We start from the raw sequence: 23,520 nt of genomic DNA on the forward strand, positions 1-23,520 counted from the left end.
GAGAGGCTGCTAAAATCATAATAAGCTCACAGACACCGCAAAACACACCACCGGATGGGGTCCTGCTACCAGAAAGACAAGATCCAGCCTTACCCACCAGACCACAGGCACCAATCCCCCCCACCAGGAAGCCTACACAACCCACTGAACCAACCTTAGTCACTGAGGGCAGACACCAAAAACTTGAGAACTATGAACCTGCAGCCTGTGAAAATGAGACCCTAAAAACAGTAAGTTAAGCAAAATGAGAAGACAGAGAAACACACAGCAGATGAAGGAGCAAGGTAAAAACCCATCAGACCAGACAAATGAAGAGGAAATAGGCAGTCTACCTGAAAAAGGATTCAGAGTAATGATAGTAAAGATGATCCAAAATCTTGGAAATAGAATGGAGAAAGCACAAGTAATGTATAACAAGGACCTAGAAGAGCTAAAGAGCAAACAAACAATGATGAACAACAAAATAAATGAAATTAAAAATTCTCTAGAAGGAATCAATAGCAAAATAACTGAGGCAGAAGAATGGATAAGGGACCTGGAAGATAAAATAGTGGAAATAACTATGGCAGAGCAGAATAAAGAAAAAAGAATGAAAAGAATTGAGGACAGTCTCAGAGACCTGACGGACAATATTAAATGCACCAACATTCGAATTATAGGGGTCCCAGAAGAATAAGAGAAAAAGAAAGGGACTGAGAAAATATTTGAAGAGATCAGAGTTGAAAACTTCCCTAATATGGGAAAGGAAATAGTCAATCGAGTACAGGAAACGCAGAGATTCCCATGCAGGATAAATCCAAGGTGAAACATGCCAAGACACGTATTGATCAAACTATCAAAAATAAAGTACAAAGAAAAAACATTAAAAGCAGGAAAAACAACAAAAAACATACAAGGGAATCCCCAAAGGTTAACAGCTGATCTTTCAGCAGAAACTGCAAGCCAGAAGGGAGTGGCACAATATATTTAAAATGATGAAAGGGAAAAACCTACAACCAAGATTACTCTACCCAGCAAGGATCTCCTTCAGATTCGACAGAGAAATTAAAACATTTACAGACAAGCAAAAGCAAAGAGATTTCAGCACCACCAAACCAGCCTTAAAACAAATGCTAAAGGAATTTCTCTAGGCAGGAAACACAAGAGAAGGAAAAGACCTACAATAAAAATGCAAAACAATTAAGAAAATGGTAATAGGAACATACATATCGATAATAACCATAAATGTAAATCGATTAAATGCTCCAACCCAAAGACATAGACTGGCTGAATGTATACAAAAACAAGACCTATATATATGCTGTCTACAAGAGACCCACTTCAGACCTAGGGAAACATACAGACTGAAAGTGATGGGATAGAAAAAGATATTCCATGCAAATGGAAATTAAAAGAAAGCTGGAGTAGCAATTCTCATATCTGACAAAATAGACTTTAAAACAAAGACTATTACAAGAGAAAAAGAAGGACACTACATAATGATCAAGGGATCAATCCAAGAAGAAGATATAACAATTGTAAATATTTATGCACCCAACATAGGAGCACCTCAATACATAAGGCCAATGCTAACAGCCATAAAAGGGGAAATCGACAGTAACACAATCATAGTAGGGAACTTTAACACCCCACTTTCACCGATGGACAGATCATCCAAAATGAAAATAAATAAGGAAACACAAGCTTTACATGATACATTAAACAAGATGGACTTAATTAATATTTATAGGACATTCCATACAAAAACAGCAGATTACACTTTCTTCTTAAGTGCTCATGGAACATTCTCCAGGATAGATCATATTTTGAGTCACAAATCAAGCCTTAGCAAATTTAAGAAAATTGAAATTGTATCAAGTATCTTTTCTGACCACCACACTACAAGACTAGATATCAATTACAGGAAAAATATGTAAAAAATACAAACACATGGAGGCTAAACAATACACTACTAAATAACGAAGTGATTACTGAAGAAATCAAAGAGGAAATCAAAAAACACCTAGAAATAAATGACAATGAAAACACACGACCCAAAACCTATGGGATGCAGCAAAAGCAGTTCTAAGAGGGAAGTTTATAGCAATACAATACTACCTTAAGAAACAAAAAACATCTCAAATAAAGAATATAACCTTACACCTAAAGCAATTAGAGAAAGAAGAACAAAAACAACCCAAAATTAACAGAAGGAAAGAAATCATAAAAATCAGATCAGAAATAAATGAAAAAGAAATGAAGGAAACAATAGCAAAGATCAATAAAATCAAAAGCTGGTTCTTTGAGAAGATAAACAGAATTGATAGACCATTAACTAGACTCATCAAGAAAAAAAGGGAGAAGACTCAAATGAATAGAATTAGAAATGAAAGAGGAGAAGTAACAACTGACACTGCAGAAATACAAAGGATCATGAGAGATTACTACACGCAACTCTATGCCAATAAAATGGACAACCTGGAAGAAATGGACAAATTCTTAGAAATGCACAACCTTCCAAGACTGAACCAGGAGGAAACAGAAAATATAAACAGACCAATCACAAGCACTGAAATTGAGACTGTGATTAAAAAATCTTCCAACAAACAAAAGCCCAGGACCAGATGGCTCCAGAGGCAAATTTTATCAAACATTTAGAGAAGAGCTAACACCTATCATTCTCAAACTCTTCTAAAATATAGCAGAGGGAGGAACACTCCTAAACTCATTCTACTAGGCCACCATCACCCTGACACCAAAACCAGACAAAGATGTCACAAAGAAAGAAAAATACAGGCCAATATCACTGATGAACATAGATGCAAAAATCCTCAACAAAATACTGGCAAGCAGAATCCAACAGCACATTAAAAGGATCATATACCATGACCAAGTGGGGTTTATCCCAGGAATGCAAGGATTCTTTAATATACACAAATCAATCAATGTGATAAACCATATTAACAATTTGAAGGAGAAAAACCATATGATCATATCAATAGATGCAGAAAAAGCTTTCGACAGAATTCAACACGCATTTATGACAAAAACTCTCTAGAAAGTAGACATAGAGGGAACTTACCTCAACATAATAAAGGCCGTATATGACAAAACCACAGCCAACGTCATTCTCAATGGTGAAAAACTGAAACCATTTCCTCTAAGATGAGGAACAAACCAAAGTTGTCCAATCTCACCACTACTGTTTAACATACTTTTAGAATTTTTAGCCACAGCAATCAGAGAAGAGAAAAATATAAAAGGAATCCAAATCAGAAAAGACAAAATAACGCTGTCACTGTTTGCAGATGACTTGATACTATACACAGAGAATCATAAAGATGCTACCAGAAAACTACTAGAGGTAATCAATGAATTTGGTAAAGTAGCAGGATACAAAATTAATGTACAGAAATCTCTTGCATTCCTAGACACTAATGACACTAATCATGAAAAATCTGAAAGACAAATTAAGGGAACATTCCCATTTACCACTGCAACAACGAATAAACTACCTAGGAATAAACCAATCTAAAGAGACAAAAGACCTGTATACAGAAAACTATAAGACACTGATGGAAGAAATTAAAGATGATACAAACAGACGGAGAGGTATACCATGTTCTTGGATTGGAAGAATCGACATGGTGAAAATGACTATACTACCCAAAGCCATCTACAGATTCAATGCAATCCCTATCAAACTACCACTGGCATTTTTCACAGAACTAGAACAAAAAATTTCACTATTTGTATGGAAACACAAAAGACCCCAAATAGTCAAGGAATAAAAAATGGCTCAGAAGTTTTTAAAAGAACCAAATCAAAATTCAAGAACTGAGAAGTAAACTTCGTGACCTTCTAAGGATTTCTAATCTGTGCTCTGTGGTGAAGAAGCAGAAATATGGACCTTACTTTAAATGTGTGTACTTCTGCCTCAGGTTAGAGGCTTGTGGCAAGGAATGGCTGGTATAGGGAAAAGGCTAGAAGCTTATTCCTAACTGCCCTCTTCCTTACTTATCTAGAATTTGATAGTGCTCACAAAAAATATGCTATTTGCTGTTCATTGCAGCTCTATTTACAATAGCCAGGACATGGAAGCAACCTAAGTGTCCATCGACAGATGAATGGATAAAGAAGATGTGGCACATATATACAATAGAATATTACTCTGCCATAAAAAGAAACGAAATTGAGTTATTTGTACTGAGGTGGATGGACCTAGAGTCTGTCATACAGAGTGAAGTAAGTCAGAAAGAGAAAAACAAATACCGTATGCTAACACATATATATGGAATCTAAGAAAAAAAAAGGTCATGAAGAACCTAGGGGTAAGACGGGAATAAAGACACAGACCTACAAGAGAATGGACTTGAGGATATGGGGAGGGAGATGGGTAAGCTGGGACAAAGTGAGAGAGTGGCATGGACATATATACACTACCAAATGTAAAATAGATAGCCAGTGGGAAGCAGCCGCATAGCACAGGGAGATCAGCTCGGTGCTTTGTGACCACCTAGAGGGGTGGGATAGGGAGGATGGGAGGGAGGGAGACACAAGAGGGAAGAGATATGGGATCATATGTATATGTATAACTGATTCACTTTGTTATAAAGCAGAAACTAACACACCATTGTAAAGCAATTATAGTCCAATAAAGATGTTAAAAAAAATGCTATTTGCCATAAAACTCATTATTCCTTTGTGCAGTGATTTTGTAATAGTTTTGTCACCTTTATATTTCTGATTTCCCAGCAGCACTATCTCACATTCTGATGCCCCCTAGAAATACCCTACCTTATTAAGATTCTAAAGAAGCTTGGAGATACACCAGAAATACATCTACACGGGGAACAACTCCTACAGAACACCTACTGAAAGCTGGCAGAAGACCTCAGACCTCCCAAAAGGCAAGAAACTCCCCACATACCTGGGTAGGGCAAAAGAAAAAAGAATAAACAGAGACAAAAGAATAGGGACTGGACCTGCACCAGTGGGAGGGAGCTGTGAAGGAGGAAAGGTTTCCACACACTAGGAAGCCCCTTCACGGGCGGAGACTGCGGGTGGCGGAGGGGGGAAGCTTCGAGGCCGCGGAGCAGAGCGCAGCAACAGGGGTGCAGAGGGCAAAGCGGGTAGATTCACACACAGAGGATCGGTGCCGACCGGCACTCACCAGCCCGAGATGCTTGTCTGCTCACCCACAGGGGCAGGCGGGGGCTAGGAGCTGAGGCTCGGGCTTCATTCGGAGCGCAGGGAGAAGACCGGGGTTGGCGGCATGAACACAGCCTGCAGGGGGTTAGTGCACCACGACTAGCCGTGAGGGAGTCCAGGATAAAGTCTGGACCTGCCGAAGAGGCAAGAGACTTTTTCTTACCTCTTTGCTTCCTGGTGCGCGAGGGGAGGGTCGAGCGCTGCTTAAAGGAGCTCCAGAGACGGGTGCCAGCCGCGGCTAAAAGCACGAACCCCAGAGACGGGCATGAGACGCTAAGGCTGCTGCTGCCGCCACCAAGAAGCCCATGTGCGAGCACAGGTCACTATCCACACCCCCCTTCCGGGGAGCCTGTGCAGCCCGCCACTGCCAGGGTCCCGGGATCCAGGGACAACTTCCCCGGGAGAACGCACGGCGTGCCTCAGGCTGGTGCAACGTCACGCCGGGCTCTACCGCCGCAGGCCCGCCCCGCACTCTGTGCCCCTCCCTACCCCGGACTGAGAGAGCCAGAGCTCCCGAATCAGCGGCTCCTTTAACCCCGTCCTGTCTGAGCGAAGAACAGACGCCCTCCTGTGACATACACGCAGAGGCAGGGCCAAGTCCAAAGCTGAGCCCCTGTGGGCTGTGAGAACAAAGAAGAGAAAGGGAAATCTCTCCCAGCAGCCTCAGAAGCAGCAGATTAAAGCTCCACAATCAACTTGATGTACCCTGCATCTGTGGAATACATGAATACACAACGAATCATCCCAAATTGAGGAGGTGGACTTCGGGAGCAAGATTTATGATTTTTTCCCCTTTTCCTCTTTTTGTGAGTGTGTTATGTGTATGCTTCTGTGTGAGATTCTGTCGGTATAGCTTTGCTTCCACCATTGGTCCTAGGGTTCTGTCCGACCATTTTGTTTTGAATTTTTTTTCTTAATAATTATTTTTTATTTTAATAACTTCATTTTATTTTACTTTATCTTCTTTCTTTCCTTCCTTCCCTCCTTCCTTTCTTCCTCCCTCCTTCCCTCCCTCCCTCCTTCCCTCCTTTCTTTCTTTCTACTTCTACTAATTCGTTCTTTCTACTTTTTCTCCATTTTATTCTGAGCCGTGTGGATGAAAGGCTCTTCGTGCTGCAGCCAGGAGTCAGTGCTGTGCCTCTGAAGTGGGAGAGCCAACTTCAGGACACTGGTCCACAAGAGACCTCCCAGCTCCACATAATATCAAATGGTGAAAATCTCCCAGAGATCTCCATCTCAACACCAGCACCCAGCTTCACTCAACGACCAGCAAGCTACAGTGCTGGACATCCTATGCCAAACAACTAGCAAGACAGGAACACAACCCCACACATTATCAGAGAGGCTGCCTAAAATCATAATAAGTCCACAGACACCCCAAAACACACCACCAGACGTGGACCTGCCCACCAGAAAGACAAGATGCAGCCTCATCCACCAGAACAGAGGCACTAGTCCCCTCCACCAGGAAGCCTACATAACCCACTGAACCAACCTTAGCCACTGGGGACAGACACAAAAAACAACGGGAACTACGAACCTGCAGCCTGCAAAAAGGAGACCCCAAACACAGTAAGATAAGCAAAATGAGAAGACAGAAAAACACACAGCAGATGAAGGAGCAAGATAAAAACCCACCAAACAAATGAAGAGGAAATAGGCAGTCTACCTGAAAAAGAATTCAGAATAATGATCGTAAAGATGATCCAAAATCTTGGAAATAGAATAGACAAAATGCAAGAAACATTTAACAAGGACCTAGAAGAACTAAAGATGAAACAAGCAATGATGAACAACACAATAAATGAAATTAAAAATACTCTAGATGGGATCAACAGCAGAATAACTGAGGCAGAAGAACAGATAAGTGACCTGGAAGATAAAATAGTGGAAATAACTACTGCAGAGCAGAATAAAGAAAACAGAATGAAAAGAACTGAGAACAGTCCCAGGCATTAAACGCACCAACATTCGAATTATAGGGGTTCCAGAAGAAGAAGAGAAAAAGAAAGGGACTGAGAAAATATTTGAAGAGATTATAGTTGAAAACTTCCCTAATATGGGAAAGGAAATAGTTAATCAAGTCCAGGAAGCGCAGAGAGTCCCATACAGGATAAATCAAAGAGAAATACGCCAAGACACATATTAATCAAACTGTCAAAAATTAAATACAAAGAAAACATATTAAAAGCAGCAAGGGAAAAAAAACAAATAACACACAAGGGAATCCCCATAAGGTTAACCAATGATCTTTCAGCAGAAACTGCAAGCCAGAAGGGACTGGCAGGACATATTTAAAGTGATGAAGGAGAAAAACCTGCAACCAAGATTATTCTACCCAGCAAGGATCTCATTCAGATTTGATGGAGAAATTAAAACCTTTACAGACAAGCAAAAGCTGAGAGAGTTCAGCACCACCAAACCAGCCTTAAAACAAATGCTAAAGGAACTTTTCTAGGCAAGAAACACAAGAGAAGGAAAAGACCTACAATAACGAACTCAAAAAAATTAGGAAACAGGAACATACATATCGATAATTACCTTAAATGTAAATGGACTAAATGCTCCCGCCAAAAGACACAGATTGGCTGAATGGATACAAAACAAGACCCATATATTTGCTGTCTACAAGAGACCTACTTCAGACCTAGAGACACATACAGACTGAAAGTAAGGGGATGGAAAAAGATATTTCATGCAAATGGAAACCAAAAGAAAGCTGGAGTAGCAATTCTCGTATCAGACAAAACAGACTTTAAAATAAGGACTATTATAAGAGACAAAGAAGGACACTACATAATGATCAAGGGATTGATCCAAGAAGAAGCTATAACAACTGCAAATATTTATGCATCTAACATAGGAGCACCGCAATACATAAGGCAAATACTAACAGCCATAAAACAGGAAATCGACAGAAACACATTCATAGTAAGGGACTTTGACACCCCACCTTCACCAATGGACAGATCATCCAAAATGAAAATAAATAAGGAAACACAAGCTTTACATGATACATTAAACAAGATGGACTTAATTGATATTTATAGGACATTCCATCCAAAAACAACAGAACACACATTTTTCTCAATTGCTCATGGAACATTCTCTTGGATAGATCATATCTAGGGTCACAGGTCAAGCCTTGGTAAATTTAAGAAAATTGAAATTGTATAAGTATCTTTTCCGACCACAACGCTATGAGATTAGATATCAATTACAGGAAAAGATCTGTAAAAAATACAAACACATGGAGGCTAAACAATACACTACTTAATAACGAAGTGATTACTGAAAAAATCAAAGAGGAAATGAAAAATACCTAGAAACAAATGATAACACAGACATGACGACCCAAAACCTATGGGATGCAGCAAAAGCAGTTCTAAGAGGGAAGTTTATAGCAATACAATCCTACCTTAAGAAACAGGAAACATCTCGAATAAACAACCTAACCTTGCACCTAAAACAATTAGAGAAAGAAGAACAAAAAAACCCTAAAGCTACCAGAAGGAAAGAAATCATAAAAATCAGATCAGAAATAAATGAAAAAGAAATGAAGGAAACGATAGCAAAGATCAATAAAACTAAAAGCTGGTTCTTTGAGAAGATAAACAAAATTGATAAACCATTAGCCAGACTCATCAAGGAAAAAAAAGGAGAAGATTCAAATCAATAGAATTAGAAATGAAAAAGGAGAAGTAACAACTGACACTGCAGAAATACAAAAGGTCATGAGAGATTACTACAAGCAACTCTATTCCAATAAAATGGACAACCTGGAAGAAATGGACAAATTCTTAGAAATGCACAACCTGCCAAGACTGAATCAGGAAGAAATAGAAAATATGAACAGACCAATCACAAGCACTGAAATTGAAACTGTGATTAAAAATCTTCCAACAAACAAAAGCCCAGGACCAGATGGCTTCACAAGCGAATTCTATCAAACATTTAGAGAAGAGCTAACACCTATCCTTCTCAAACTCTTCCAAAATATAGCAGAGGGAGGAACACTCCCAAACTCACTCTATGAGGCCACCATCACCTTGATACCAAAACCAGCCAAGGATGTCACAAAGAAAGAAAACTACAGGCCAATATCACTGATGAACATAGATGCAAAAATCCTCAACAAAATACTAGCAAACAGAATCCAACAGCACATTAAAAGGATCATACCCCATGATCAAGTGGGGTTTATTCCAGGAATGCAAGGATTCTTCAATATATGCAAATCAATCAATGTGATACACTGTATTAACAAACTGAAGGAGAAAAACCATATGATCAACTCAATAGATGCAGAGAAAGCTTTCAACAAAATTCAACACCCATTTATGATAAAAACCCTGCAGAAAGTAGGCATAGAGGGTACTTTCCTCAACATAATAAAGGCCATATATAACAATCCCACAGCCAACATCATCCTCAATGATGAAAAACTGAAAGCATTTCCACTAAGATCAGGAACAAGACAAGGCTGCCCACTCTCACCACTCTTATTCAACATAGTTTTGGAAGTTTTAGCCACAGCAATCAGAGAAGAAAAGGAAATAAAAGGAATCCAAATTGGAAAAGAAGAAGTAAAGCTGTCACTGTTTGCAGATGACATGATACTATACATAGAGAATCCTAAAGATGCTACCAGAAAACTACTAGAGTTAATCAATGAATTTGGTAAAGTAGCAGGATACAAAATTAATGCATTCCTATACACTAATGATGAAAAATCTGAAAGTGAAATCAAGAAAACACTCCCATTTACCATTGCAACAAAAAGAATAAAATATCTAGGAATAAACCTACCTAAGGAGACAAAAGACCTGTATGCAGAAAATTATAAGACACTGATGAAAGAAATTGAAGATGATACAAATAGATGGAGAGATATACCATGTTCCTGGATTGGAAGAATCAACATTGTGAAAATGACTATACTACCCAAAGCAATCTACAGATTCAATGCAATCCCTATCAAACTACCAATGGCATTTTTCACAAAACTAGAACAAAAAATTTCACTATTTGTATGGAAACACAAAATACCCCGAATAGCCAAAGCAATCTTGAGAACGAAAAACGGAGCTGGAGGTATCAGGCTCCCTGACTTCAGACTATACTACAAAGCTACAGTCATCAAGACAGTATGCTACTGGCACGAAAACAGAAAGATAGATCAATGGAACAGGAGAGAAAGCCCAGAGATAAACCCACGCACATATGGTCACCTTATCTTTGATAAAGGAGGCAGGAATGTACAGTGGAGAAAGGACAGCCTCTTCAATAAGTGGTGCTGGGAAAACTGGACAGGTACATGTAAAAGTATGAAATTAGATCACTCCCTAACACCATACACAAAAATAAACTCAAAATGGATTAAAGACCGAAATGTAAGGCCAGAAACTATCAAACTCTTAGAGGAAAACATAGGCAGAACACTCTATGACATAAATCACAGCAAGATCCTTTTTGACCCACTTCCTAGAGAAATGGAAATAAAAGCAAAAATAAACAAATGGGACCTAATGAAACTTAAAAGCTTTTGCACAGCAAAGGAAACCATAAACAAGACTGGGAGAAAATATTTGCAAATGAAGCAAGTGACAAAGGATTAATCTCCAAAATTTATAAGCAGCTCATGCAGCTCAATACCAAAAAAACAAACAACCCAATCCAAAAATGGGCAGAAGATCTAAATAGACATTTCTCCAAACAAGATATACAGACTGCCAACAAACACATGAAAGAATGCTCAACATCATTAATCATTAGAGAAATGCAAATAAAAACTGCAATGAGATATCATCTCACACCAGTCAGAATGGCCATGATCAAAAAATCTAGAAACAATAAATGCTGGAGAGGGTGTGGAGAAAAGGGAACCCTCTTGCACTGCTGGTGGGAATGTGAATTGGTACAGCCACTATGGAGAACAGTATGGAGGTTCCTTAAAAAAACTACAAATAAAACTACCATATGACCTGCAATCCCACTACTGGGCATATACCCTGAGAAAACCATAATTCAAAAAGAGTCATGTACCAAAATGTTCATTGCAGCTCTATTTACAATAGCCAGGAGTTGGAAACAACCTAAATGTCCATCATCGGATGAATGGATAAAGAAGATGTGGCACTTGTATAAAATGGAATATTACTCTGCCATAAAAAGAAACAAAATTGAGCTATTTGTAATGACGTGGATAGACCTAGAGTCTATCATACAGAGTGAAGTAAGTCAGAAAGAGAAAGACAAATACCATATGCTAACACATATATATGGAATTTAAGAAAAAAAATGTCATGAAGAACCTAGGGTTAAGACAGGAATAAAGATACAGACCTACTAGAGAATGGACTTGAGGATATGGGGAGTGGGAGGGGTAAGCTGTGACAAAGTGAGAGAGTGGCATGGACATATATACACTACCAAACGTAAAATAGATAGCTAGTGGGAAGCAGCCGCATAGCACAGGGAGATCAGCTAGGTGCTTTGTGACCGCCTGGAGGGGTGGGATAGGGAAGGTGGGAGGGAGGGAGATGCAAGAGGGAAGAGACATGGGAACATATGTATATGTATAACTGATTCACTTTGTTATAAACATTATTATATACACTATATATAGTGTTTATATAATATAAACACTATTATATACACTATATAATAGTGTGTTATATACACTATTGTAAAGCAATTATAGTCCAATAAAGATGTAAAAAAAATGCTTGTGTACATAATGATTTATTATTTATAAAAGCCCCGTGGAACAGACACAGCAGGTACTACTCATACTTCATATGAAGCAGCTAAAAGTCAGTTTAAGTGCTCAAGAGCACGTAACTAAAGTCTGGAACAACCACTAAAACACTAGTTCTTTGATTACCTACACCAGTGTTTTTCCCCCCCACCCTGTGACCATAATAATCTAGAATAATAGCTTTCTACTTTTTTGGTAACATTTCCAGTCATCCTACAATGACCTTTTTCAAATATCCCTGTATTTTAGCAGGCAGTCATGCTCGTATACCCAGGTGGTTGACCTCAGTGTGGACACGAACTCAGTTTTCCGTGGATGTGGGACAGTGGCCCTCCATTGCTAATTTGTGGTGGGAAGAGCTCTAGATTTTTTTTCACTCCAGGGAAGTGACTCATCTTTTCAGAGTAAAAAGATGGAAATTTTTATAAGTATTTTATATTTGATCTATCTTTGCAAGATTGATATCTTCCTGGTCCAAAAGAACTTCAGTAGATTCTGGAGACACAAATACACAAATACCCTTCAGGATGGAAAGTACCTCAGAACAACTCTAGACATATGGGAACTGCATTGTGCCCTACATATATTACTCCATTTTCTCCTACGTTCTTAAAAGCTGGCACCATTGGAAACAAGAGAACTCGCTGCATCAGCCCACACGATTCTCCAACATGTCCCTGCATTACAGGTGTGGTGAGGGTGAGTCCAATCTTCACCGCCTTGAGGCAGCCAAAACTGTGTCGATCTGTCTGGCACCCTTCATTACTAGTAAGTTGGCTTAGTTTTCCCCATCTTTCCTTTTTAATAAAAGTATTCTCAGTTATATAGTTTGAAAAGTATCCTTCTGTGATAACTAGGGCAGGAAATTTTGTCACTAAAAAAATTTACACACACACATGCACAGTTTTTTTTCACACACACAGCAAAAACAAGCATGAATGAAAGTATAAAGCTCTTAGGACCCTCTCATTGAAAAGGGCTATACACCGGAACGCTAAATGATTGTCCAATTCTGATGCTGGAGAAGGTCAAGAAAAATGTGTTACAGATATGTGGTTTTAGCATGCTTCATCATATTAAGATGCCACATAGGTAATTATTATGGCCTAAATATTTGTCTATAGTTAACCAAATTTGCAAGAAAATGTGACAGAAATGAGTCTTAAAACATCCAGATGCAATTTGGTTTTAAACATGCTCTGCCGTGTTAAAAAAAGAAACTAAATGGCCTGTTAATATGGCCATCTGACATGAGACATGTGAGGCCTGCATAGCAGTTAGTAATAAGGCCTGGTCATATTAGGCAGAAAAGTGAAGGTCATTTGAAATAATAATTTCTTTGAAATGTGTTATGCTCCAGCCATACCGAAATTCTTTCATTTCCTTACAACATGTACTTTCTCACCTCCAGACTACTTCACATATGCTTTTCCCAATCCAGAAAAGTCATTTTCTCTCTCTTCACCTAACTTCTACTATACCTTCAGGTCTGTGCTTCCATGTCACTTCCTTTAGGAATTCCAGAAGGATTCCTGTTATTAGTTATTCATGTTGTATATTCCCAGAGTAATCTTCATTGTTCCTATCAGAGCCCTTAAAGTTATTATAAATTATTTTTTTGCTAGACATAAGCTCAGTTCAAGGATTATTTTGATTTCCCAGTGCCTACTGACAGGGAGTAGTACCCAATGGGCATTCAATAAATGGTGATAAGTGCTCAGAAAAAAATATTAAAATAGATTTGCAGATAAACTGAATTGAAAGTATAAATGTTAAGATTTAGAATTATTATTGGTCTTTATCTCAAGCTCAGGGCTATACACCTTAACCTTATCTTCCTTCTCAGTTTCAAGTGCCAGATTTCATTGAATTCTCTGAGTTATAGAAATTTTCCATCTCTCTTGAGGTGGTAGGGTAAGAAAAAACTAATCTGCACCTACCCTCAATGTTAAAATTCATCTACAGAACACCATAACGGTGGAAGGAAAACTGGAATTATTCACTGATAACAGGAATGTGTAAGTTGAAAATCTAAAAAAACTTCAAACTATTAGAATTAATAAAGAAATTCTGTAAGTTCACTGGATCTATAAAAAACACTTGTATTTCCATGTAAATACAACGTTAGCTTTTTAGTTTCTAGTGAAACATTAGTTTAACATTAGTTTCATGATTGTAAATAGATTGGAAGATTCAATATTCCTATCATGTCATCTCTCCCCTAATCCATCTACAGAATAATTTCAGTATTAATAAAAATCGCAGCATTTGTGTGTGTGTGTATGTGTGTGTGTGTGTATATTGACAAATTGATTTCAAAACCTATATGGAAGTGCAGAGGCCTAAGAAAAGCCAAGACAATCTTGAAGAAGAAAAAGTTGGAGGATTCACACTACCATATATAACGACACATTTCAAAGCTATAGACATTAAGAAAGATTGGTACTGGGGCAAACAAAGACTAATAGACCAATAGAAAAGAAAAGAAACCAAGCCACACATATATGGTTGCCTGATATTTAGCAAAGGTACCATTGCCATTCGGTGAGGACATGAGGGTTATCAGTAGACCAGATAAATAGTTTGTGGTATACTGTATCAGATAATGAGATACTACAAGGCAATGTAGAAGTGTGGAATTCTGCTACTCACAATAACATGAATGAATCTCGCAGACAAAATGTTGAATGCAGGCATCTACATGAGGGTCAAGAACAGGAAACCTGATCTTTGGTAATAGAAGACAAATATTGGTTAGTTTTGTGGAGTTTATTGACTGGAAGGGACATGAACAACTCTTCTAGGGTACTTATAATGTGTATTTTTATCTGTATGATGGTTTCATGGTTTCATGTAAAAATCCATCAAGCTGAACAATTAAAATGTATGCACTTTATATATGCTATGTCTCAGTTTAAAAAAGGAGTCAAACATTAAGAGAAGCTTGCAAAAAAAAAAAACTTTTAAGGAGTTTTAAGAAGAGGAGAATGACCAACAGAGATGGGGATGGGGGAGGGGACCTGAAGAATCCATTTGATTCAGCACCAAAGAGGCCCTTGATGAGACCTTTCCATAAAGTGGAAAACCTGAGTCCAGTTTTCAATGATTCAAGCTGTGAATGGAAGAAAGAACTACAAAAAGTTATGGTACATTAATCCTTGCTATCCAAGCAGGGAAAGAAAGATGATGGCAGCTCGAAAGGGTTGTAGGGTAAGAGAAGAGTGTTTCATTCTGAATAAAAATGAGGCTTTGTATTATTCCTTAACATCCATAAAAACTATTTCTAGTCCATATAAATCTAACTGGATCTCAAGTGTTAAATTCAGCAAAGAAATTTTTCTCCTCTGCTTTTTTGATCAGAAGAAAGAGTGTACCCTTCCAACGGAGTTTGGAAAATTACATACCAAAATTTGAATTATTCAACTTTTTATTAAAAATTGCCCACCTATAAAAGAGTTTGCTTAAATACATCTAACTAAGGGAGAGTTTACAAAGTTAATTACTCTGAAAATGCACACCAAAATATAGCCCTTAAATCAATAATTATTTTATCTTCTCTCTGTCAATTCATGTGAAGTGTGCAGGCTGATAATTGCTGAGTGATAACTACACTTTTTACTGTTCCATGAATGTTCAATACTGTTACATATATTTTGGTATTTTTTCCCTCCAAGTCCCTCTTTTCTGTAAACTTACAGTGATAAAAAGAGGAGATGAGTTACTTTTATTACAGATTCTACCTTATTTGAAACACACTAAGTTCATATGATTTTCATAAAAAGTCCAAGGCTTTTCCTAGAGTTTTATACTTTACTAGCAACATCAGCAATACTCATGCACAAAAGTATGTCTGCCCCCTCCCAGAAGAATATATAAACAGTAAATGACTTACTATAATGTGCTGATAAGGATCTATAAATGACATGTTGATTTCAATTACAGGAAATCTCTTCACACTTCAAAAGTCTTCTCTGGCACTCTAGCTTCTTTAAAACCTACAAAATAAACAATCCTTATTGTTAAGCCTTCTCTTGGATGTATTCCCAAGATTTAGATGATAATGGGTGTGAACCTTAGGAAGTAAAACTCTACCCAAGGGAACCAGTTAGATTGAGGTCCTTAATTGTTTATATGCATGGGTATACTCACATAATTTAGGAAAGGATAAACATATTCTGATAGTACTTCTTAATTTCCATATTTCTTTCTTCAAATTTATTCTGTGAGTAATTATTGGGAAACTCCAGGATTTTTTTTTTCCATTTGCCAAGTATTTCATGAGAAATATATTGAAATTACAGAAAATTAAAATTGTTTTTGTACTATTTATAATTAAAAAACCACATGCCACTGTTTGTTTTCTTAACTGGATCAGTATTACACAAATTCACAATAAAAAAGGAACATTTTTCACTTTAGCTATTTGTTAAGAATTTTAAAAACATATTCATGTTAAATTTCAATTTTAATGCTGATGTTTTAAAAGAAATGTTTGTTCATTCTGAAGTACCAGTTTAACTTGAAAGCAGCTAAATGAAATATTAAACAATTAGAAACAGTGCTGTACAAAATGATGGAAACAAGCAAAAAGTGGAACTAGAGAATAACCTGAGACCTGATCTCTGGAAAGGAGCTAACTATAGAAGGTGAGGCGGAATGAATTTAGAATATAGTGTTCCAGGCGGGCAATTTGAGGAACTGAGAGAAGACAAGTGGCTGGTGAATGGTGAGCAAGAGTGAAAATGGCTTATGATGAGTTTGGAAATAATAGTCATGGACAGATCATGTAGAGCCTTGTAGGCAACTGTTCAGTAGATATAGCCCACCCATTCTCCAGGACACAGCTTAAATGTCACCTTGACAGAGAAGCCTTCCATGACCTTCAGAATACGTTTGGTCTGCCTGTCACTGGTTCCATTTATACCTTGTACTTCTCTTTCAAGCCTTTCATTCCACTTATACAATGTCTGCCTTTCCTGAGAGAATTAAAGATGCATAAAGTTGGTGACCACATTTATCTTGTTCAAAGAGTTATCCATCCCTACGGCCTAGCGCTATGCCTAAAAATATAGTAGGTTCAGGATAAATATTTGTTGGATAGATGGGTGGATGGATGGATGGATATTACATTATGTCAGGTTTATGTATGAACGAAATTCACAGACTAGCACTGACACTCTCTTTTGATGTCTCTCTTTTTCATTCCTAACTATCCTTAACGTCAAAGGATGTTAAATATCACTCTCTAATTAAAAAAAAAAAAGCAGAATAAGTGAAATTCCAGAAGGTGTAAGACTAGTACTCAAAATGTTTAGAGGAAGTTTGTTACTGGCGCCCAAAGTTTGGTGTCAGCAACTTTATTTCCTCTTCTCATTTCTAGCAACTCCATTCATAACCCCTGTGTTTACCACCCAACTATTCACCACTACTACTGTCACTACCATATCCTGCATCAAGACCTGGATAGAGGCTCTCTATATATTAAAGCCAAAAGTGGGAAGCATGTGTACAACAGCTAACTGCTCAGGTCTATTAGGTTAGAAACTACAAGGCAAATAGATATTTAAAAACATCGCTCATGGCACTTTATCCTAGAGCAACATCCTTTTGTTCTTTAAATCCATTCAGGGGTATCTCTTTTCCTACCTTACTAAGCTTAAAAATAAAAACAAGAATGGAAAATAACTGAGCTGATACAGAGTCTGAACATTGTAGGGGAAGACTCCATAGAACGAGCAGAGGAAAGTCACTAAAACAAACAAACAGCAACAGTAAACTTCCCAGAGAAAGGATCAGAATCCATGAGTTGCTATAATATATAATCTAAAATACCCAGTTTTCAGCAACAACAACCACTAGAAACAAAAAAGAAAAACAGGAAATTGTGACCTCATGAGCCACACACAGGGAAAAAAGCAGTCAATAATAACTATCTCTGAAGGACCCCAGATTATGAACTTAAGAAATATTTCACAGCATCTGTTATACGTTCACAGAACTAAAGGAAAGCATGAACTAAAGGAAAGTATGTTGCAATAACATATCAAATAGAAAATAGCAATAAAGAAATACAGACATTAGAAAAAATAACCAAATGGAAAATCTGGAGTTAAAACATAACTGAGGACTTCCCTGGTGGCACAGTGGTTAAGAATCTGCCTGCCAATGCAGGAGACACAGGTTCGAGCCTTGGTTGGGGAAGATCCCACATGCCGCAGAGCAACTAAGTCCATGCACCACAACTACTGAGCCTGTGCTCTAGAGCCCACGAGACACAACTACTGAGCCCGTGTACTACAACTACCGAAGCCCATGCGCCTAGAGCCCGTGCTCTGCAACAAGAGAAGCCACTGCAATGAGAAGCCCGCGCACCGCAATGAAGAGTAGCCCCCGCTGGCCTCAACTAGAGAAAGCTCACACGCAGCAACGAAGACCCAACACAGCCAAAAAATAATAATAATAATTAATTAATTTTAAAAATAACTGAAAAATTTATTAGAGAGGATAAACAGATGTGAGCTTGTAGAAGAATCAGTGAATTGAAAGGTGCCTCAATAGAGATTATTCAATCTGAAGAACAGAAAAATAAAATTAAAATAATGAAGAAAAATGAACAAAGCCTCAAAGACTGGGGACAACATCAACTACACTAATGTATATGCAAGTGGAATCTCAGAGGGGAGAGAAAAAAAGGAAAGAAAAAATATTTGAAGAAATAATGGCTGAAAATTTCCCAAATTTGATTAAAAACATGTTGAAAAGCTCAACCAGTTCCAAGTGGGAAAAATACAAAGAGATCCAAACCTAGACATATTCTATGTGTTGAGTTCTATCTGTTGAGTATCCAAGACAAAAATAAAATCTTGGAAGTTACAGAAGAAAAAAGGTTCATCATGTACAAGGTAACCAAAATAAGATTAATAGATGACTTCTCATCAATGGAGCTTGAAGGCAACTGGACGACATATTCAAAGTGCTGAAAGAATAAAACTGTCAACCAAGGATACTATATCCAATAAAATTATCCTTCAAGAAAAGAAGAAAAAAAAAGACATTCCCACATCAATACAGACTGAGATAATTTTTTTTGCTAGGAGATATGCATTACAAGAAATAGTGGAAAACATTCAGGTTGAAAGGAAGTGACACCAGATAGTAACTCAAATCCACACAAAGAAATAGAGAGCACTGATACAGGTAAGTATATAGAAAATTTTAAATGATGGTATAAATACATATATTTTTTCTCTTCTCTTAACTGATTTAGAAGTCAATTACATAAAATAATAATAAAATTGTGTTGTTGGACTTAAAGATGTAATATATATGAAAATAATAGTACAAAAGAGGGGAAGAAATTGGGGCTATAACAGAGTAAGGAAAGAACACAAGATGGTAATTGAATCCATAGGAAGAAAGAAATTGTAAATAAATACATCAATATAAAATATTTTATAAATACAATTTTTCTCTTTTCTTCTTAATCTTCTTTAAAAGAAAAGGAATATGTAAAGCAATAAATTAAATACTGTATTGTTGGGTTTACAACATATATAGAATTAATATATATGATAATAACAGCACAAAGGAGTGGGGAGGGATTGGAACTATGTTAGAGCAAAGTTTCTATATTTTACTGGAATTATTATTTGCATAAAATAGATTGTAATAAATTAAGGTGCACCTAGAAATAATTCCTAGAGTAACCACTAGGAAAATCACTCAAAAATATATTAAACATAAAATATATTAAAACATCAACAAAGGAACTAAAATGGTCTGCTAGAAGATACCAACTTAACACAAGGAACAGAGGAACAAAAAAAGAAATGAGACATATAGAAAACAGAAAGCAAAATGGCAGAGGGAAATCCAACCATAACTATAATATAGTAGTCCCTTCTTATCTGCTGTTTCCCTTTCCAAAGTTTCAGTTACCTGTGGTCAACTGAAGTCCAAAAATATTAAGTGGAAAATTCCAGAAATAATTCATAAGTTTAAAATTTTGCACTGTTCTGAGCAACATGATGAAATCTCATAATATCCTGCTCCATCCCACCCGAAACATGAATCATCCCTTTGTCCAAAGTATTCTACCCATTAGCCACTTAGTAGCCATCCTGGTTATAAAACTGACTGTTGCAGTATCTCAGTGTTTGAATTCAAGTAACCCTTATTTCACTTAATAATGGTCCCAAAGCACAAGAGCAGTGATGCTGGCAATTCGGATATGCCAAAGAGAAACTGTAAAGTGCTTCCTATAAATGAAAAGGTGAATGTTCTCAACTTAAGGAAAGAAAAAAAAAATTGTATGCTGAGGGTGCTAAGATCTACAGTAGGAAGGAATCTTTTATCTGTGAAACTGTGAAGAAGAAAAAAGAAATCCGTGCTAGTTTTGCTGTCACACCTCAAACTGCAAACGTTACTGCTACAGTGCCGATAGGTGCTTAGCTAAGGTGGAAAAGGTATTAAATTTGTACCATAAAATACTTTGAGAGAGACCAAATTCATATAACTTTCATTACATATATTGCTATAATTGTTCTATTTTATTATTAATTATTGTTGGTAAACTCTTACTGTGCCTAATTTATAAATTAAACTTTATCATAGGTATGAATAAGAAAAAACATAATATATGTAGGATACAGCATACCTGAGATTTCAGGCATCCACCAGGAGTCTTTGGAACATAACCACTGCAGATAACTATAATATTAAATGTGAATGAATTTTACTCTCCAATCAAAAGGCAGAGGTTGTCAGGCTCGATAAAATCTAATACATACAAAAGACTAATAAAATCCAAATAAGGTTTGTAGTTAATATCATTCTATCAATGTCAGTTTCCTGGTTTTGATAATGAACTATGGCCATTCAAGATATTATATTTGGGAAATCTGGGTAAAGAATATATGGAAGTTTTTTTGCAATTTTTCTTTGATGTGGACCATTTTTTTAAAGTCTTTATTAAATTTGTTACAATATTGCTTCTGTTTTGTGTTTTGGTTTTTTGGCTGTGAGGCATGTGGGATCTCAGCTCACTGACCAGAAGTCAAACCCACACCCCCCACATTGGAAGGCAAAGTCTTAACCACTGGACCGCCAGGGAAGTTCCATATTTTTGCAATTTCTTACCTTAAATTATTTCAAAATAAAAAATTAGTTTAAAAGTCCAATACACAAGGATAGATGTAATTTATATGTACAATTTTCATTCCAAAGTTATGTTCAAAAGAAGTAACAAAGGAGTCATATGGGAAAATTATTGGGTAAGGTTCACTTTCTTCAGAATAAAATCATTGGTCATTATTGCCAGACAGTGATGACATTTTCAGTCCCAGTTACAAATAGGCACCCATTCATCCTTTTTCCCCCTAAACTGTTAATAGTAACAGTAGGTATTTTAGGTTCTGTGAAATTAAGGCATTTCTGCCACCTAGCCACATTAAATACCAGGAAAATATCTTTCCCCAAACAACTAGCTTAGCCTGGAAACATTATTGCAACTAATTTGCATAACCACTATCATGAATGATGTATCATGAATGATATCATGAATGAATACTCATAAAACAGCAGTTTTGGGTTTTTTTGTTTTTTATAACTAAGCTGAATAACCAGTCTTTGTGAGTATACAGTCTTTTAAGTCTGAAGCAAGAGATATGAAGCTCATAATTTCTTTTTTTTTCCTTGGCTGCCCTGTAATTAGAAACTTCCTGAACACTAATGAAAGGGAAATGCAGATACACTTTTCAACACACACTTGCCTGTGCAATGCAACTGTTGACTTTCAGTGAATGCTTCATATTGTGTGGTCTGTCCAAAACCCTGTTAGTCATGTTGTCAGGGCAAGATGGACTTCTCCGGGAAAGGTGAAAAAAAAACAAAACACAGACTAGAGTGTTTTGTCATTCTCTTTCCCTGCCTAGAGTTACACGACAACAGGAAAATAAGAGGTTATCACAAGTATACCACAGAGATATTGCAGGTTTGGTTCCAGACCACCACAACAAAGCAAATATCTCAATAAACCAAGTCACAAAAATTTTTTGGTTTTCCAGTGCATTTAAAAGTTATGTTTACATTGTAATGTAGTCTACTGAGTGTGCAGTAGCATTGTATACAAAAGAACAATGTACAAATCTTAATTTAAAATACTTTATGGCTAACCATCATCTCAGCCTTTAGCGAATAATAATCTTTTGCTGGTGGAGGGTCTGGCCTCGATGTTGATGGCTGCTGACTGATCAGGATGGTGGTTTCTGAAGGTTGGGGCAATTTCTTTTTTGTGTGTGTAGCAATTTCTTAAAATGAGACAACGATGAAGTTTACTGCATCAATTGACTCTTCTTTACAAGAAGAATTTCTCTAGGGCATGCAATGCTGTTTGAGAACATTTTACCCACAGTCTAACTTCTTTCAAAATTGGAGTCAAGGGACCTCCCTGGTGGTCCAGTGGTTAAGAATCAGCCTTCCAGTGCAGGGAACATGGGTTCGATCCCTGGTTGGGGAACTAAGATCCCACATGCCGTGGGGCCACCAAGCCCATGCACTGCAACTACTAAGCACACAGGCCACAACTAGAAAGCCCATGCACCACAACTACAGAGCCTGCATGCTGCAACTACTGAGCCTGCGTGCCACAACTAAGACCCAACACAGCCCCCTCCAAAAAATTAAATAAATAAATATTAAAACAAAATGAAATTTGAGTCAATCCTCTCAAACCCTGCTACTGCTTTATCAACTAAGTTTATGTAATGTTTTAAACTTTTTACTGTCATTTCAACAATCTTCACAGCATCTTCACCAGGAGTAGATTCAATCTCAAGAAACCACTTTCTTTGCTCATCCATAAGAAGCAACTCCTCATCCTTTCAAGTTTTATCATGAGATTGCCGAAATTCAGTCACATCTTCAGGCTCCACTTCTAATTCTAGTTCTCCTGTTATTTCCACCACATCTGCAGTTACTTCCTCCACTGAAATCTTGAACTCCTAAAAGTCATCCATGAAGGTTAGAATCAACTTCTTATAAACTTCCTTTAATGTTGATATTGTGACCTCTTCCCATGAATCACAAATGTTCTTCATGGAATCTAGAATGGTGAATCCTTTCCAGAAAGTTTTCCATTGCCTTTGCCCAGATCAATCAGAGGAATCACTATCTATGGCAGCTATAGCCTTACAAAAATGTGTACTCCTTAAAGAATAAGACTTGAAAGTCAAATGAATTGATGTTGTGTCAACAGGCATAAAAACAACATTAATTTCATTGCACATCTCTGTCAGAGCTCTTGGGTGACCACGTGCATTGTCAGTGAGAAGTAGTAATATTTTGAAAGGCATCCTTTTTTTGAGAAGTAGGTCTCAACAATAGGCTTAAAATATTCAGTAAATCATGTTCTAAACAGATATGCTGTCACACAGGCTTTGTGTTTCCATTTATAGAGTACAGGCAGAGTAGATTCAGCATAATTCTTAAGGGCCCTGAGATTTTCAGAATGGTAAGTGAGCACTGGCTTCAACTTAAAGTCACCAGATGCATTAGCCCCTAACAATAAAATC

The 23,520-nt window shown here is 37.2% G+C and overlaps 1 protein-coding gene across 1 annotated transcript in view; it reads right to left on the reverse strand.

Annotated features, from left to right (window-relative positions):
* PLA2G4A (phospholipase A2 group IVA) overlaps window positions 1–23,520 on the reverse strand; it is a 160,124-nt gene that overhangs the window by 120,147 nt on the left and 16,457 nt on the right. The window contains exon 2 of the mRNA XM_030873016.2: window positions 15,843–15,945. Within this exon, the coding sequence (XP_030728876.1) occupies window positions 15,843–15,875 (33 nt within the window). The 5' untranslated portion in view covers window positions 15,876–15,945. The remainder of the gene's footprint in view (window positions 1–15,842; window positions 15,946–23,520) is intronic.

The sequence above is a fragment of the Globicephala melas genome, chromosome 1 (genome assembly GCF_963455315.2).
Source record: "Globicephala melas chromosome 1, mGloMel1.2, whole genome shotgun sequence".
Taxonomy (NCBI): domain Eukaryota; kingdom Metazoa; phylum Chordata; class Mammalia; order Artiodactyla; family Delphinidae; genus Globicephala; species Globicephala melas.